Source organism: Ovis aries, chromosome 25, assembly GCF_016772045.2.
Source record: "Ovis aries strain OAR_USU_Benz2616 breed Rambouillet chromosome 25, ARS-UI_Ramb_v3.0, whole genome shotgun sequence".
Classification (NCBI taxonomy): domain Eukaryota; kingdom Metazoa; phylum Chordata; class Mammalia; order Artiodactyla; family Bovidae; genus Ovis; species Ovis aries.
In genome coordinates, this window is record NC_056078.1 from 41,620,538 (window position 1) to 41,635,458 (window position 14,921).

At 46.3% G+C, this 14,921-nt stretch overlaps 1 protein-coding gene across 4 annotated transcripts in view; it reads right to left on the reverse strand.

Annotated features, from left to right (window-relative positions):
- FRMPD2 (FERM and PDZ domain containing 2) overlaps nucleotides 1-14,921 on the reverse strand; it is a 97,418-nt gene that overhangs the window by 39,297 nt on the left and 43,200 nt on the right. For 3 of the 4 annotated variants that reach the window (XM_015104497.4, XM_042240820.2, XM_060406791.1), the window contains 2 exons: nucleotides 8,846-9,001; nucleotides 3,929-4,114 (listed from right to left, as the gene is read on the reverse strand). In XM_015104497.4, coding sequence (XP_014959983.2) covers nucleotides 3,929-4,114; nucleotides 8,846-9,001 — 342 coding nt within the window. The remainder of the gene's footprint in view (nucleotides 1-3,928; nucleotides 4,115-8,845; nucleotides 9,002-14,921) is intronic. The other variant, XM_042240818.2, reaches the window with a different exon arrangement.

A 14,921-nucleotide genomic window follows, 5' to 3' on the forward strand; every position in this document is an offset into this window, starting at 1 on the left:
TCCCTTCTTCTGAGGATCTTCCCCACCCAGGGATCAAAGCCTGGTCTCCTGCATTGCAGGCAGATTCTTTTTCATCTGAGCCACCAGGTTAGCCCTCATTCAATAATTCAGTTCAGTTCAGTTCAGTCACTCAGTTGTGTCCGACTATTTGCGACCCCATGAATTGCAGCACGCCAGGCCTCCCTGTTCATCACCAACTCCCAGAGTTCACTCGGACTCATGTCCATCGAGTCCGTGATGCCATCCAGCCATCTCATCCTGGGTCGTCCCCTTCTCCTCCTGCCCCCAATCCCTCCCAGCATCAGAGTCTTTTCCAATGAGTCAACTCTTCGCATGAAGTGGCCAAAGTCCTGGAGTTTCAGCCTCAGCATCATTCCTTCCAAAGAAATACCAGGGCTGATCTCCTTCAGAATGGACTGGTTTCTCCAGATAATCTTTCAAATGAAATCAAGTCATTTGAGTCATTAAATTTCTGAAAAGTCCACAACTATAAATATCAATTACTGTTTTTTTAAAGATAAAGTCAAAAATATTTGGGAAAAAGTCAGTTTTCTGATATCATAAAGGCCACTTTAATAATAAAAATTATGCTCAATTCTGATTTATTTTTAGACGTAAGCTTTTTTCTAAGTAAAAATAATACTTTATTATGAAATTATATTGAGAATCACACTTTAACAATGTCAGTTTCAACAGCCAAGATGGGAGAAAAGCAAAAAACACTGAGAAAACGAATAAAACCCACTTTGTTCCACTTAGGAAACTCTAACGTAAGATAATGATGATGAAAATAAGAACCAAAGAATCAGAAAATGAAAAAGAAATCTTGTTAGTAGGAAAAATTTGAAAACCACAAGAGAAAATTCAGTAGAAAAAAAAGACAATGTTTACTGAGCCACATGTCAAAGAACTTCATGTTTTATGATGAGATCATTGCTGAAGGTATGGGACTTGGACTCAGAGAACAGGAGAGTTGATTAGCTACTGGACCATTCTCTGCTATGGGGACATATAAAATGTTTCTGATGCCAAATTTTTTGCTCAGTTCAGTTTAGTTCAGTTGCTCAGTCATGTCCAACTCTTTACGACCCCATGGACTGTAGCTCGTCAGCCTTCCCTATCCATCACCAACTCACAGAGCCTACTCAAACTCATGTCCATTGTGTCGATGACGCCATCCAACCATCTCATCCTCTGTCGTCCCCTTCTCCTCCAGCCTTCAATCTTTCCCAGCATCAGGGTCTTTTCATTTTTTTTTCTTTTTTTTTTTTTAATTTTACTTTACAATACTGTATTGGTTTTGCCATACATTGACATGAATCCACCATGGGTGTACATGCGTTCCCAAACATGAACCCCCCTCCCACCTCCCTCCCCATAACATCCCTCTGGGTCATCACCGTGCACCAACCCCAAGCATGCTGTATCCTGCGTCGGACATAGACTGGCACAGGGTCTTTTCAAATGAGTCGGTTCTTCACATCAGGTGGCCAAAGTATTGGAGTTTCAGCTTCAGTATCAGTCCTTCCAATGAATACCCAGGACTGATTTCCTTTAGGATGGACTGGTTGGATCTCCTTGCAGTCCAAGGGACTCTCAAGAGTCTTCTCCAACACCACAGTTCAAAAGCATCAATTCTTTGGTGCTCAACTTTCTTCACAGTCCAACTCTCACATCCATACATGACCACAGGAAAAACCATAGCTTTGGCTAGATGGACCTTTGTTGACAAAGTGATGCCTCTGTTTTTTAATATGTTGTCTAGGTTGGTCATAAGTTTTCTTCCAAGAAGCAAGGGTCTTTTAATTTCATGGCTGCAGTCACCATCTGCAGTGATTTTGGAGCCCAAGAAATAAAGTCTGTCACTGTTTCCACTGTTTCCCCATCTATTTGCCATGGAGTGATAGAATCAGATGCCATGATCTTAGTTTTCTGAATGTTGGATTTTAAGCCAACTTTTTCACTCTCCTCTTTCACTTTCGTCAAGAAGCTCTTTAGTTCTTCTTTGCTTTCTGCCATAAGGGTGGTGTCATCTGCATATCTGAGGTCATTGATATTTCTCCCAGCAATCTTGATTCCAGCTTGTGTTTCATCCAGCCTGACATTTCACATGATGTACTCTGCATATAAGTTAAGTAAGCAGGGTGACAATATACAACTTTGACATACTCATTTCCCGATTTGGAACCAGTCTATAGTTCCATGTCCAGTTCTAACAGTTGCTTCCTGACCTGCATACAGATTTCTCAAGAGGCAGGTCAGGTGGTCTGTATTCCCATCTCTTTCAGAATTTTCCACAGTTTGTTGTGATCCACGCAGTCAAAGAATTTGACATAGTCAATAAAGCAAAAGTAGATGTTTTTCTGGAACTCTCTTGCTTTTTTGATGATCCAGCAGAGGTTGGCAATTTGATCTCTTGTTCCTCTGCCTTTTCTAAATCTACCTTGAACATCTGGAAGTTCATGGTTCACGTACTGTTGAAGCCTGGCTTGGAAAGTTTTGAGCACTACTTTGCTAGCATGTGAGATGAGTGCAATTGTGCGGTAGTGTGAGCATTCTTTGGCATTGCCTTTCTTTGGGACTGGAATGAAAACTGACCTGTGGAGGTCCAGGTCAGCAGTGGCCCACCGCAGGGGCTCTGGGTGCAGCAGGCCTGGGTGTGGCATAAGCCCTCTGGAGGAGGTCACCATTAACCCCACCATAGAACCACCAGAACTTACACAGGACCACAGGACTGGGGAAAACAGACTCTTGGAGGGCACAAACAAAACCTGGTGTGCCCCAGGACCCAGGAGAAAGGAGCAGTGACCCCACAAGAGACTAACCCAGACATGCCCGTGAGTCCAGGAGTCTCCGGGGAAGGGGGGGGTCGGCAGTGGCCTGCTTCAGGGTCACCTGCTTCAGGCTGCACTCGGGAGGCAGCGAGTGCAGCAATGCATTCATGGGACCTTTTGAAGGAGGTCGCCACGATCTTCACTACCTCCACCATCATTTGGCCTAAGGTCAAGCAACAGGGAGGGAACACAGCCCCGTCCATCAACAGAAAATTGGATTAAATATTTACCGAACATGGCCCTGCCCATCAGAACAAGTTTCCCCCTCAGTCAGTCTCTCCCATCTGGAAGCTTCCATAAGCCTCTTATCCTTCTCCATCAGAGGACAGACAGAATGAAAACCACAATCACAGAAAACCAACCAAACTTGTCACATGGACCACAGCCTTGTCTAGCTGAGTGAAACTATGAGCCATGCTGTGCAGGGCCACCCAAGACAGACAGGTCATGGTGGAGAGTTCTGACAAAACATGGTCTACTGGAGAAGAGAAGGTCACACCACTTCAGTATTCTTGCCTTGAGAACCCCATGAACAGTATGAAAATTAATAGTAACTAAATTCAAATAAATGATGTTCAAATGTTATTTCAAAGACTGTACACTTAATAGGTGTGTTGTTACTGTAATTCTTTTTTATTGACTGACAAATGTTTTCACATCCGTAGTCCATGGGAGACAGGCCAGAGGCCTCCACACTATGTGTGCAGAGGGAAAATTAAACTACAAGGGAAATGTTTCAGAAGTTGCAGACTCCATTGCACCTACCTCGAACTCTCCTTCCCCATCTGTCACTCCCAACCTTGCTCTCAAAATCAATAGATTCCCCAAACTAAAAGAACTTCAGCCAGAGGGAAAGTGTAGTCCTTTTGGCTGCCCGCGGAGGTGACAGGGGCCTGGGGGAGGGGTGGCAGAAGAAATGGCCTCCAGGGGCCTCTCAAATCCCCTGGTAGACTTCTTCCCAACATGCCACAGTCAACAGAGTACAGGTTAGCTGACAGGCCGTGAGCTTATTTTCTTAGGAGAAGGTCACCTTTAAAGGGGTAAGAGATCAAAGGAAAACAAAGCCGGGGTCATGTCAACAGAGTGACACTCACATAAGCCAAAATCTTTTCAATTTCTCTCCACTGAAACCGTGAGGTTGCAACTCTGCTGTTGTTTCTCACTTCGTATGCAATGACACCCTTGGCACAGATCCCCAAGGCCATTTCCCCCTCCGGCCTTGTCTTCTCTGGGAGAACCCGGTATACCAGCACACCGTATTCTGGGAGCTGCTGAGCGACCTAGAATGAGAACAAGGCCAATTAAGAAGAGACAGGCACACTGGTCTAAAATAATGGATTTCAAACCATTCCATGAGGGGGGAAAAAAAAAAACCTTAACAGATGTTCTGAAAAAAAGAGTAAGATTGCCAAATAAGTTTTGGAAACACTGAGCTAAACATATCTCCTTACTACAGCATTTCTCTGCACTTCTAATATGATAGTGTTGCTATATTTTATTAATAGAATGAAGGAATCCTTCCCTAATGAAGTACCTTGAGACACTAGGAACACTGATATTAATTATGAAAGTGATACCAGAAAATAATCATATCCTGAACAAGCCTGTAGAATTCAGACTCTTCTGAATCATCTCACAGGGATTTCTTTTTCTAAAGCCTGCTGCAGTACTGTCTGATACAACCCCTTCACTTTACCGATGGAAAAACTGAGGCCCAGGCACAGAAAGCAGCCTTCCAAATGATCAGCAGCACTATTACAGCAAGATAACATCCTGCAGAAAAAAAGGAGCAACCCCTGGCATTTCTCATCGTGTGGCAGTGATTTGGTGGGGTCCCCAGAGCCCAAGAGCCGTCTTCAGTTTACCAGTTTAGGAGACAGAATTTTGTCAGGGACCTGAAGGTCAGCCCCAGCTGGGAACTGCATCAGGCTAACCAAAATCATCACAGACTGGCGTGTAAACCTAATACAAATAAATATCTTTTATGTCTGAATGGTAACCACGTCTCTGTTCTGGTCTCTGCCATCTTCATCTTCACCTGGTAGACTCCAGTTCTTACTAGAAGGTCGGTGTGCCCGGGCTCAAGGCAGGTGGGCTCAAAATGTGTGCATGTGTTCTCTCCACATTTGAAACTCTCTCAGAAGGGTTTCAGCAGTGAGATCCGGCGCTCATCTCTACCCCAGAGCAGAGGGGACAAACGCCTGCCCAATCTCTCTCATCCTCAGGTCGGGTCACAAAAATGAGGACAAATTACAGCTTTGGAGAGCTCCTTTCTCAGGCTCTCTTCTGTCTTTTCTCCCTGTACTGATAAGTAATCTGTGCAGATAGGTCACAAAGATCTTGATCACATTTCTGGAGCCTGAATCTCGTTGTTTAACTTTGGAAAGACCCTGTCATCATCACCATCATCATCTGAAACCGTATTTATTGGACATTAGTGCTGAAATATCCAACGGCCAGACTAAGCATGTACTTAAAGTATGACAGAGCACGCCCAACCCAAAACAACTGGGTAAATTCTTCTAAAGAATTTGATGTGATATTTCTAAAAAAAAAAAAAAAAATTAAAGCACTAAAATAATCATCATTAGAACAGATGATGAATCAATAGAATAGAATAGCCAATAGAATAGAATTCTATTGAATATTCATCATCAATAGAAGATTCTATTCATCAGTAGAATAGCCTCTATTAGACTTTCTTTTATTTTTTAATTGTTTAGTATTTATTTTAATTTTTAATTTGTTAATGATATAGAAAGGGATATGATATTGAAGTACTTGGAGCCACAAAAATCTTAAAATGGTTCAGCGCCATTCTATATCAGAGCAGGACCCTATGGGGCTTTCCTGGGACAGACTTCCCTATCCAGTCTGTTTCACCTGCCTCTCATTTGTAGAAAACCTTTAGCTTCCTAGGCCTTCCCTCCTTTGACCCTATCATTGCACTTCTGGGAATCTGTCCTAAGAAAATATACTAAATGACCAAGATCAAAACCCTTTGATCAGAGTGATGTTTGGTGCAGACTTCCAGAGTTGGGTTGAGAAAACTAGTTCCTTGCAATAAATGTTCCTAAAGGCACCACCTTATAGAGTACTTGGAGAAGGAAATGGCAACCCACTCCAGTATTTTTGCCTGGAGAATCCTACGGGCAGAGGAGCCTGGCTAGCTAGTTACAGTCTGTGGGGTCGCAAGAGTCAGACACGACTTAGTGACTAAACCACCACCTAAAAAGGTACCGCCTAAAGGTAAGGGAAGCCGGTGGCTCAGAGGTAAGGAACCTGCCTGCATGCAGGAGACCCAAGAAACATCGGTTTGATCCCTGGGTCTGGAAGATCCCCCGGAGAAGGAAATGGCAACCCATTCCAGTATTCTTGCTCGGAAAATCCCCTGGATGGAGGAACCTGGTGGGTCCATAGGGTCGCAAAGAGTTGTACGCGACTGAACCGCTAAACACAAAGGTACTACCTTAAAAGGGATTATTGGGCAAGCTTTACAAAGGATATTTACAAAGCATTTGTATTCATCTGGGGAATGCATAGGTTATAATGCCAAGTGGGAAAAAATACAAGGTACAATCAGTATGACTTCAACAACAAAAAGAAAATATTTTAATGGCATATGGCAATCCCTAGTTATGTGGAAAAATGGCTTCATGGTTGAAGAGGTTTGGAAAACAGCAAGTTAACCTTGAACAAGTTGTTCTGAGATTAATATGCTAATATAGGTGTGAACCTTGCCATCAGCAGTACCCAAATGGACTTTCGCCAAATCTGATGAACGAGCAGGATTAGTCATCAGTGAAGCATAGGCCAATAGGTGTCATCTGATAATGGAAAAGGGAGCCACAGGAGCTATAATTAAATAATCCAGTAAATGTTTATTGGAGTAACTGGTCTCTGTGCTGAGTTCTGGGGATCCAAGGCCCTCTGGACATTTACAACCTAGAAGAAGGGACAAGAAATGGACAGAAATGTCTGTGATGTAGACTGTCAGCAATATATGCCAACAATGTATAAAATGTTTCTAACCCTGTGATTCTACTCATGAGGGTCAATTCGATCCTTAAGAAATTAAGCAGAAATGCAGCTAAAGACGTAAGCAGAAAAAAAATATGAATCTCAGTGTTTACAATAGTCCCATATTTAAAATAATTTATGTGCCAAACAACAGGATACTGAGAAAAATTTGGGGTACCTCATGTGTTGATTCAAAAGAGAGTTTCAAAATTTTAGTGAGATGAGATTTTAAAACAGCCCACAAAATTGACCATATAATATAAACCCAATTTTAAACACAAATGCATGTACACGTGTGAGTGCACGGACGAAAGAGGGAAGGGCGAAAATACACAAATGGACTGCGCTGTCTCCACGGGGAAGAACGCAGCGGAAAGTGAGTGCGCTGTTCACTCAGCTGTGTCTGACTCTGCAGCCCCGTGGACTGTAGCCCTACAGGCTTCTCTGTCCATGAAAGTCTCCAGGCTAGTATACAGGGGTGGATACCCATTCCCTTCTCCAGAGGACCTTTGTGATCCCAGGATCCAACCCAGGTCTCCTGCATTGCAGACGGATTCTTTACTGTCTGAGGCATGAGGGAAGCCTCTGTGTGTGTGTGTGTGTGTGTGTGTGTGTGTGTGCACGCACGCGCGCGCGTGTGTATGTTAGTCGCTGAGACCTGTCTGACTCTTTGCGACCCCATGAACTGTAGCCCACCAGGCTCCTCTCTCCATGGGGTTATCCCAGCAAGGATACTGGAGAGGGTTGCCATATATATATATATATATGTATCACTTTGCTGTATATACCTGAAACTAACGGAGTATTATAAATCAACTACTTTAACTTGAAAAAGATATCCCCCAAAAAAACGTTTCCACATTTTTCCTAGAGTTGGTGGCTTCCTTCGAAACTACTGGTCATCCTTCAGTGAGAGGAAGAAGGGACACAGTGAGCCCGCCACACTGAGCCAGGGCTGCGCAGAGGCCTACAGACCCAAATCCTCGGCTCCCTGCTGGCTCTGCGGTCCTGCACCCTCTCTCCACCAGAGGTGTGCTTATGGCTGTGAAGTCCTCCTGTCAAGGGAATGCTGCCCCCACTTAGCAAGGAACCGGAACAAAGGCTGGATTAGGGAACACACTGAGCGCCTTTCTGCCAGAGCTGCTCAAGTGAAACGCTCAAGTGTTTCTACTGTACTAAGTGCTGCAGAAAGTTCCAAGTGACTGACCAAAAAAAAGATAGCCCTCACCTCAGCAGTTCTACTTTCAAAAGGCTGTCTCTATCAAAAGCTAGAAAACACAGAATATTTTTGTCTCAGGAGACATTGTAAGAAGAAATATAAAAACCCTGGAGTTCCCTTTTGAAACTGCTCCCCAACTCTAGAAGCCCTGCCAGGTACACCACCCTGGGGATGCTGGGGGGCCTCCTCCCACGTGCCTCTCCCCCACCCCCAGCTCTGGCTGCACAGGCAGAGCGGCCAGCCCGTCCCATCCTGAAGTACTGCGGCTGCTCTCACTGGGGAGCTCTCAGCTATCACAGTGCTGCACGCCTCTGGGTCCCCTTCTGTCCTCTCTACAAAACTTAAACTCCCCAGAGGCAGAAAGCACATCCTTCCTGTCTCTGTTTCCTGTAGCACCTGGTCCACTGTGGGTGTTAAACTGTGAACTGAGCAAAAGCTATTCATTGGAGGCTCTGTGCACCGGCAAACGTAAGAGACTTCGCTTGTGGCTCACACTCAAGTCTGTACTTCAGATGTCAAAAATGTCTCTATGAGAAATGTGGCCTACCCCTACTCACAGAATATTGACTGTGCGAGATTCAAGGTTGAAGAAAGGGCCCACCCTGGCCCAATAAATCCTACTCATTTGGGGATCATTTCTAATGCCATCTACTTCCAAAGGTCTCGAGTCCTGTGCTTGCACCTCCCTGTGGCTCTGAGCACATCCAGCCCCAGAGAAATCTCTGGAGGGTATTGCTGACTGCGTGCCCTCTCAAGAGTCCAAAGGCCTCACCCTCAAGAACTCCAGCTCAGCATCCTCTCCCCAAAGCACAGGGCTCAGACGGTGCATCTCTGAGACTTCGACTTGGACCCGGAGAGCCGTCATCCTCTCAATGAGACTTGCGGGGACATAATCTTCAACTCGAAAATAGGCTTTGCTCTCTACCTGCTGGAAAGATGCAGAAGGAAAGGGACACAGCCAAGACACCTTCTATACGATTCTGAGCAGAACAGAAGCCTGTCTGCAGTCACAACTCAGTTAGGGCCCCAGCGAAAAGATGCTCTTTGGAAGTGCCCACTGGGATATCATATTCTACCATATTAGAGATTGAGCCAAACCACACAACAGAAACAGAAGGGAAAGGGGAAAGAAGCCACCTGTTTTTGACCCCCTTTTGTATGCCAGGAGGTCCCCAGAACATACTAGCTCCTTCTGTCCTCAAGGTAATCATAAGAGGACAGTACTATTGTTGTCATTGCCAAGATGAGCCAAATGAACGAGAAAGCAAGTCATTTAACAGAGCTAAGTTCACACCATTTGGAAGTAACAGAAGCAAAGCCCTCACCCATTCCACAATGTCACGCCACTTCCCAAGTGGCGCAGTGAAACCCTGGCTCTAAAGCTGTGTTTCTGTGTGTTCATTCCTCACGTCCATCTGCACATGCTACCAGTACATGGCCCCCTCTCCCAAGGGAGGCCTTGTCTGTGGCACCATCTCCTCACAACAAGGGGGTCAAGAAGCGTCCCCCGAACAAGAGAAGATCTGACGCCAATAGCCCGCCCCAGGCCTGGGCTTTCACCGGCTACTCTTTTGGAAACCTGAGGCTGCAGCCCCACTAGCCGCTGCAGGAAGATCGTTATGGTTCGCCATCACTCACTGCCCAGTACTGAGTTCCCTGGTGTGGACTCTGGGGCATGGAGAGGTACACAGACATTCTGGAGGAGGAAGGTAGAACTTGGCAGATAGAGAAGCTGACCCTTCCCTGGTATTCCTGAATCAGCCCATCCTAGTCTCAGGAAGACAATACCAGCCTAATCTTGGGCAAGACGCAAGCTGAGGGCAACTGTCCATGAGGGAGGCAACCGGAAACTGGGAGCACCTGGCCTTCTCAGGGCTAGGAATGGGCACGTTGGTCTGACGAGGGGTCTGACAGGAACAGCACAGCATCCGCTAAACCCCCATGTTCCTGGTCTGGCACAGGAGTCCCCATGTGGCTGGAGACAGAGTCCTCCAGCCTAGGGCTGGCCCATGCCACCTCTGAGCGCAGCTCAGAGACACTGAGGGGAAGAAATTGCTTGGTAAGCCAGTATACAAAAAAGCATTCAGAACGCTATTACAAAGGCCCCAATCCAGAAACTGACGCCAAATGCTGGCAAAATGTGGAAGAGCAGGAACTCATTCAATGACTGGTGGACGTTCAAGATGGTCAAGCCTCTTTGGGAAGGCAGTTCTTCAATTTTTTATGGGACTAAACAAATTTGTACCATATGATCCAGCAATCATCTCTCTGGTATTTACCCAAAGGAGCTGGAAATGTCCACACAGAAATCTGCACACGGATGTTTACAGCAGCTCCATTCATAGCTGCCAAAACTTTGAAGCAAAAGAGGTCCTCCAGTTGGTGAATGACTAAATAAACTCTGGTACATCCAGACAATGGAATATTATTCAGCACTAAAGAGAAATAAGTTATCACACTGAAAAGACATTGAGGAAACTTACATGCATATTACTAAGTGAAAGAAGCCAGTTTGAAAAGGCTACATACTATGTGATTCCAACTACATGACATTTCGGAAATGGCAGAGACTAAAAAGATCAACAGTTGCCAGGGGTAGAGGAGGAGGAGGGTGGAACACAGAGGAGTTTCAAGGCAATGAAATTACTCTAGGGAATTCCCTGGTGGTCCAGTGGTTAGGCCACTGCCAGGGCCCAGGTTCAGTCCCTGGTAGGGGATCTAAGATACTGTAAGCCACGTGGTGTGGCAAAAAAAAAAACACACCACTACTCTGTATGATTCTGTAAGAGCAGATATCTGTCATTATAAATTTGTTCAAACGTATAGAATGCCCAACACTAAGAGCAAACTCCAATATTAACTGTGAACTCTGGGAGATAAGGATACATCAATGTGTAGGCTTATCAGTTGCAATAAACTGAAATTGATAGTGGGGGACAATGATAGCAGGGGAAACATATGTGGGGGGAAAAGGGCATGTAGGAAATCTCTGCATCTTCCACCCAATTTTGCTATGGACCTCAAACTGTTCTGAAACAGAAGTCTATTAAACATGGTTTTATTTTTTTAATTTTTTTTAAACATGTTTTTAAATTGTTTAGGACATTAAACATTTTTAAAAATTTAGGACCTTTGACCCAGCCATCCCTTTGCTAGAAGTAGAGAAGTCAGATCAACAGAAGTCAGCATGAAACTAACAAAGCTCCAGCACAAGTTTTTCTTTCTTTGTCATTTATTTTAAAAAGGAAAATGAGAAGCGACTGGAACAATAGAGGTAGTGGTTATGAGCACTTCCGTGGCGCCTCTAGGTGATGCCCACGAGTGGGAAAGCAAATCAGAAAGCCAAGTTCCGGCCCTAGTGAGGCATACCACGCGGTTATCCCAAAAGCTCATTAGGAAGGCCAGGGGAAGACATACTACTGAGTGAGAAAGCAGAATGCAAATCAAATGTGGCAACGTTTACAACTGCATAAAATCCCCGAGTGTGATCAAAGGCTGGAAGAGAATGCACCCAGAGGAAATTTGTTCTGCGGCAATGATGTGATTAAGGAGATTTATTTTTGTACCAAACTGTCTTTGTCTCCCTTTTTAAAATGCAAATGTAATCATGTTACTTACTTCCCAGCTTAGAATTCATCAGTGCCTCCAGTCTTCCACTGCAGTGGTTTCCAAATCATGTTTCTTTCCCCGGCACCAGAACCATTTATCAGACAAAATATCCACCCCTTAGAAGGGCCCACGAGGTTCCTTTCTGGATCTGACTGGCAGCGCTGCCCAGCCTCGAGGCCCATTAACTAAGGCTGCCGTGAAATCCTTGCCACTCTGCACGGGCCAGCCTCCTCCTTCTGCTCACTCAGTGACCCAGATACAGGGAGAGGCCTGCACTCTGAGACCTCCTTATGCCCTTTGACGTGCCCACCGCAGTGCCTGGCACATTGTATAGCAAGGCCCTAGAAATGAGTCCCAGCTGCGCTCTCACTAGCTTACCTAACCTCAAAGAGGCACAGTTCTTCAATCTGCCTGCCAAAGCCCAAGACAGTGTTTCAGCCCCTGATCCAGGAAGATCCCACATGCCTTGGAGCAACTAAGCTCGTGCGCTACAGCTACTGAGCCTGTGCTGTAGAGCCCGGGAGCCACAGCTGCTGAGCCCACATGCCGAGCCTCCTGAAGCCCTCGCGCCCGAGAGCCCGTGATGTGCACCAAGAGAAGCCACCACAATGAGAAACCTGTGCACCAAAGAGTAGCCCCTACTCGCCACAACTAGAGGAAAGCCGGCACAGCATCTGGGACTCGGGAAAGCCACAAACAAACAAATAGATAAATAAAATTATGTTTTAAATTTTAAAATAAAATGCAATGGAAATAACACCAGCTTTGCAGGGTTCACACAGGCTTAGATGATGCAAGCAAGGAGCAAGCCCTCCATAAATTCGGGTTGAGCGAGTAGATGCTCAAATGAACGGGTATGTGTAATCTGTTGCTTTCACACACACACGCATGCACACAGGGGTGCAAGAAAGGGAAAAGGTCTGTCTTTAAGGGCCACATGGGGGCAGCAGAGAATATCTTGGGACCACACTGGAGGCCAGAGCAGATGCGGAGGTGGAGGGGAGACAGGATCTGAAGTAGAAGCTGAAGGTGAAGGATGAGATCCAGGCTGAGGCAGAAACTAGGTGAGGCCAGTCAGGAACTGGGCAGGTGACGGGCACACAGGGCACCAGAATGGGGGACCCAGGGTGAGGCCCTGGCCCGGGTTGCAGAACGTGTGGAAGGGGCTTGGCCTGTGTGTGCCCAGCTGCCTTCAGTGGACCTGGCCCACTGTTTCTGTCAGCTCCCAGCAGTAGAGCTAGGGTATCAGGTTGAAAACTGTATGTCTGAATCCACAGACTGAAAGCTGGTCTCTGTTTTCCAGTAGAGCACTCGTGAGTCTGGGGTGGGGCAGGAAAACTTACAAACAGCAGTTGCGACGTGCACGGCCTCAGAGATTCATCACCACCTGCCACCCTTACAGTAGCTCTGACCTACTCTTATCTCAGATTTCCACTTTGCAGATAAAGAGCTGAGCCAGAGAAATAATATCTAACGCCACGTGGCTACTTAACAAAAGAGGCAGGGTTTGGACCTCGTTCCGTCTGACTCAGAAACTCCTTCAATCTATAGAGCCTGCTAAGGTCAGCCCAACACTGCCCTGGGAGGCCACACTCCCTGTCTGTAGGGGCCATCACAGGGCTGCACTAGAGGCTGCAACGAGGATGGCGACTGATTCTCCAGGGCGCCCGAGGCTTACAGCACCCTCCATGGGCCTGGGCCGTTCTCCTCCCAGTTCAGTTCAGTTCAGTTTAGTCGCTCAGTCGTGTCCGACTCTTTGCGACCCCATGAATCACAGCACACCAGGCCTCCCTGTCCATCACCATCTCCCAGAGTTCACCCAGACTCACGTCCATCGAGTCCATGATGCCATCCAGCCATCTCATCCTCTGTCGTCCCCTTCTTCTCCTGCCCCCAATCCCTCCCAGCATCAGAGGCTTTTCCAATAAGTCAACTCTTCGCATGAGGTGGCCAAAGCACTGGAGTTTCAGCTTCAGCATCATTCCTTCCAAAGAAATCCCAGGACTGATCTCCTTCAGAATGGACTGGTTGGATCTCCTTGCAGTCCAAGGGACTCTCAAGAGTCTTCTCCAACATCACAGTTCAAAAGCATCAATTCTTCAGCGCTCAGCCTTCTTCACAGTCCAACTCTCACATCCATACATGACCACAGGAAAAACCATAGCCCTGACTAGACGGACCTTAGTCGGCAAAGTAATGTCTCTGCTTTTGAATATGCTATCTAGGTTGGTCATAGCTTTTCTTCCAAGGAGTAAGCATCTTTTAATTTCATGGCTGCAGTCACCATCTGCAGTGATTTTGGAGCCCAAAAACATAAAGTCTGATATTGTTTCCACTGTTTCCCCATCTATCTCCTCCCAAGACCCCCTCAAAGTAGCAGCACAAGGGCAGGAGTGAGCAGGCCCAGGCATGGTTAGGACTCCAGCTCTGGAGGCGAGGAGACACAAAGGGGCTCCAAGCAGTGACAGGCCTGGAGTTTTGTCAAAGGGGCAGGGAGGGGTTATGTGGGTTAGGCTGCCCCTGGGAGACTGCCTGCCTAGGCAGGGGGTAGGGTGGGAACACGCCAAGAGAAGAAAGTGAGGTCTCGGTCCCTGTAGGTGAAGTGGGAGCAGGGAAGTGAGGGTCAGAGAAGGGTAGGATGTTGGGAACTGAACTACATTTCCCTGACAAGCAAGTTGCCGACTTTCCTGATGGATGGCTTTTATCCACAATGTTATCCCGCCAAGAGCCTGTACTCAGTTCATCCACCCACTCCTCAGATCAGTTGCTCTTGAGCAAACTCCCCGTGTTTGAGGCTCTGCTTTGGCGTGAGGGAAATGGCAGAAAAAAAACAAACAAAATCTTTACCGTCTGTCGGATTCCATTCTAATGGAGAAGACTGACAGCAAGGCTGATAAGGAAATGGCTACCCCATACCAGACGGTGAGAAATGCAAGGGGATAAAGAGGGGCTCAGACGGCTCCAGACACAGAGGCAACTTCTGAAGATGTGCTGGGAAGAGAGCGAGATACTGGTGAAGCCTGAAAAATGGTTTCCAAACTGCTGCCTGTAATCCATGGGTGACCTGTGAGTAGTTCATAACCAGCACTTCTAAATTAACTAGACTAGAACAGGAAATACCAGTATGTATCACACAAGTGCATCTCATTTCCTAAGCTTTTGCCTCACTTCTGTTACATGGACACATGTGTACAGGCTGAGTTATAAGGTTTGCCTTTTTTTTTCAATCAGGGTCATGG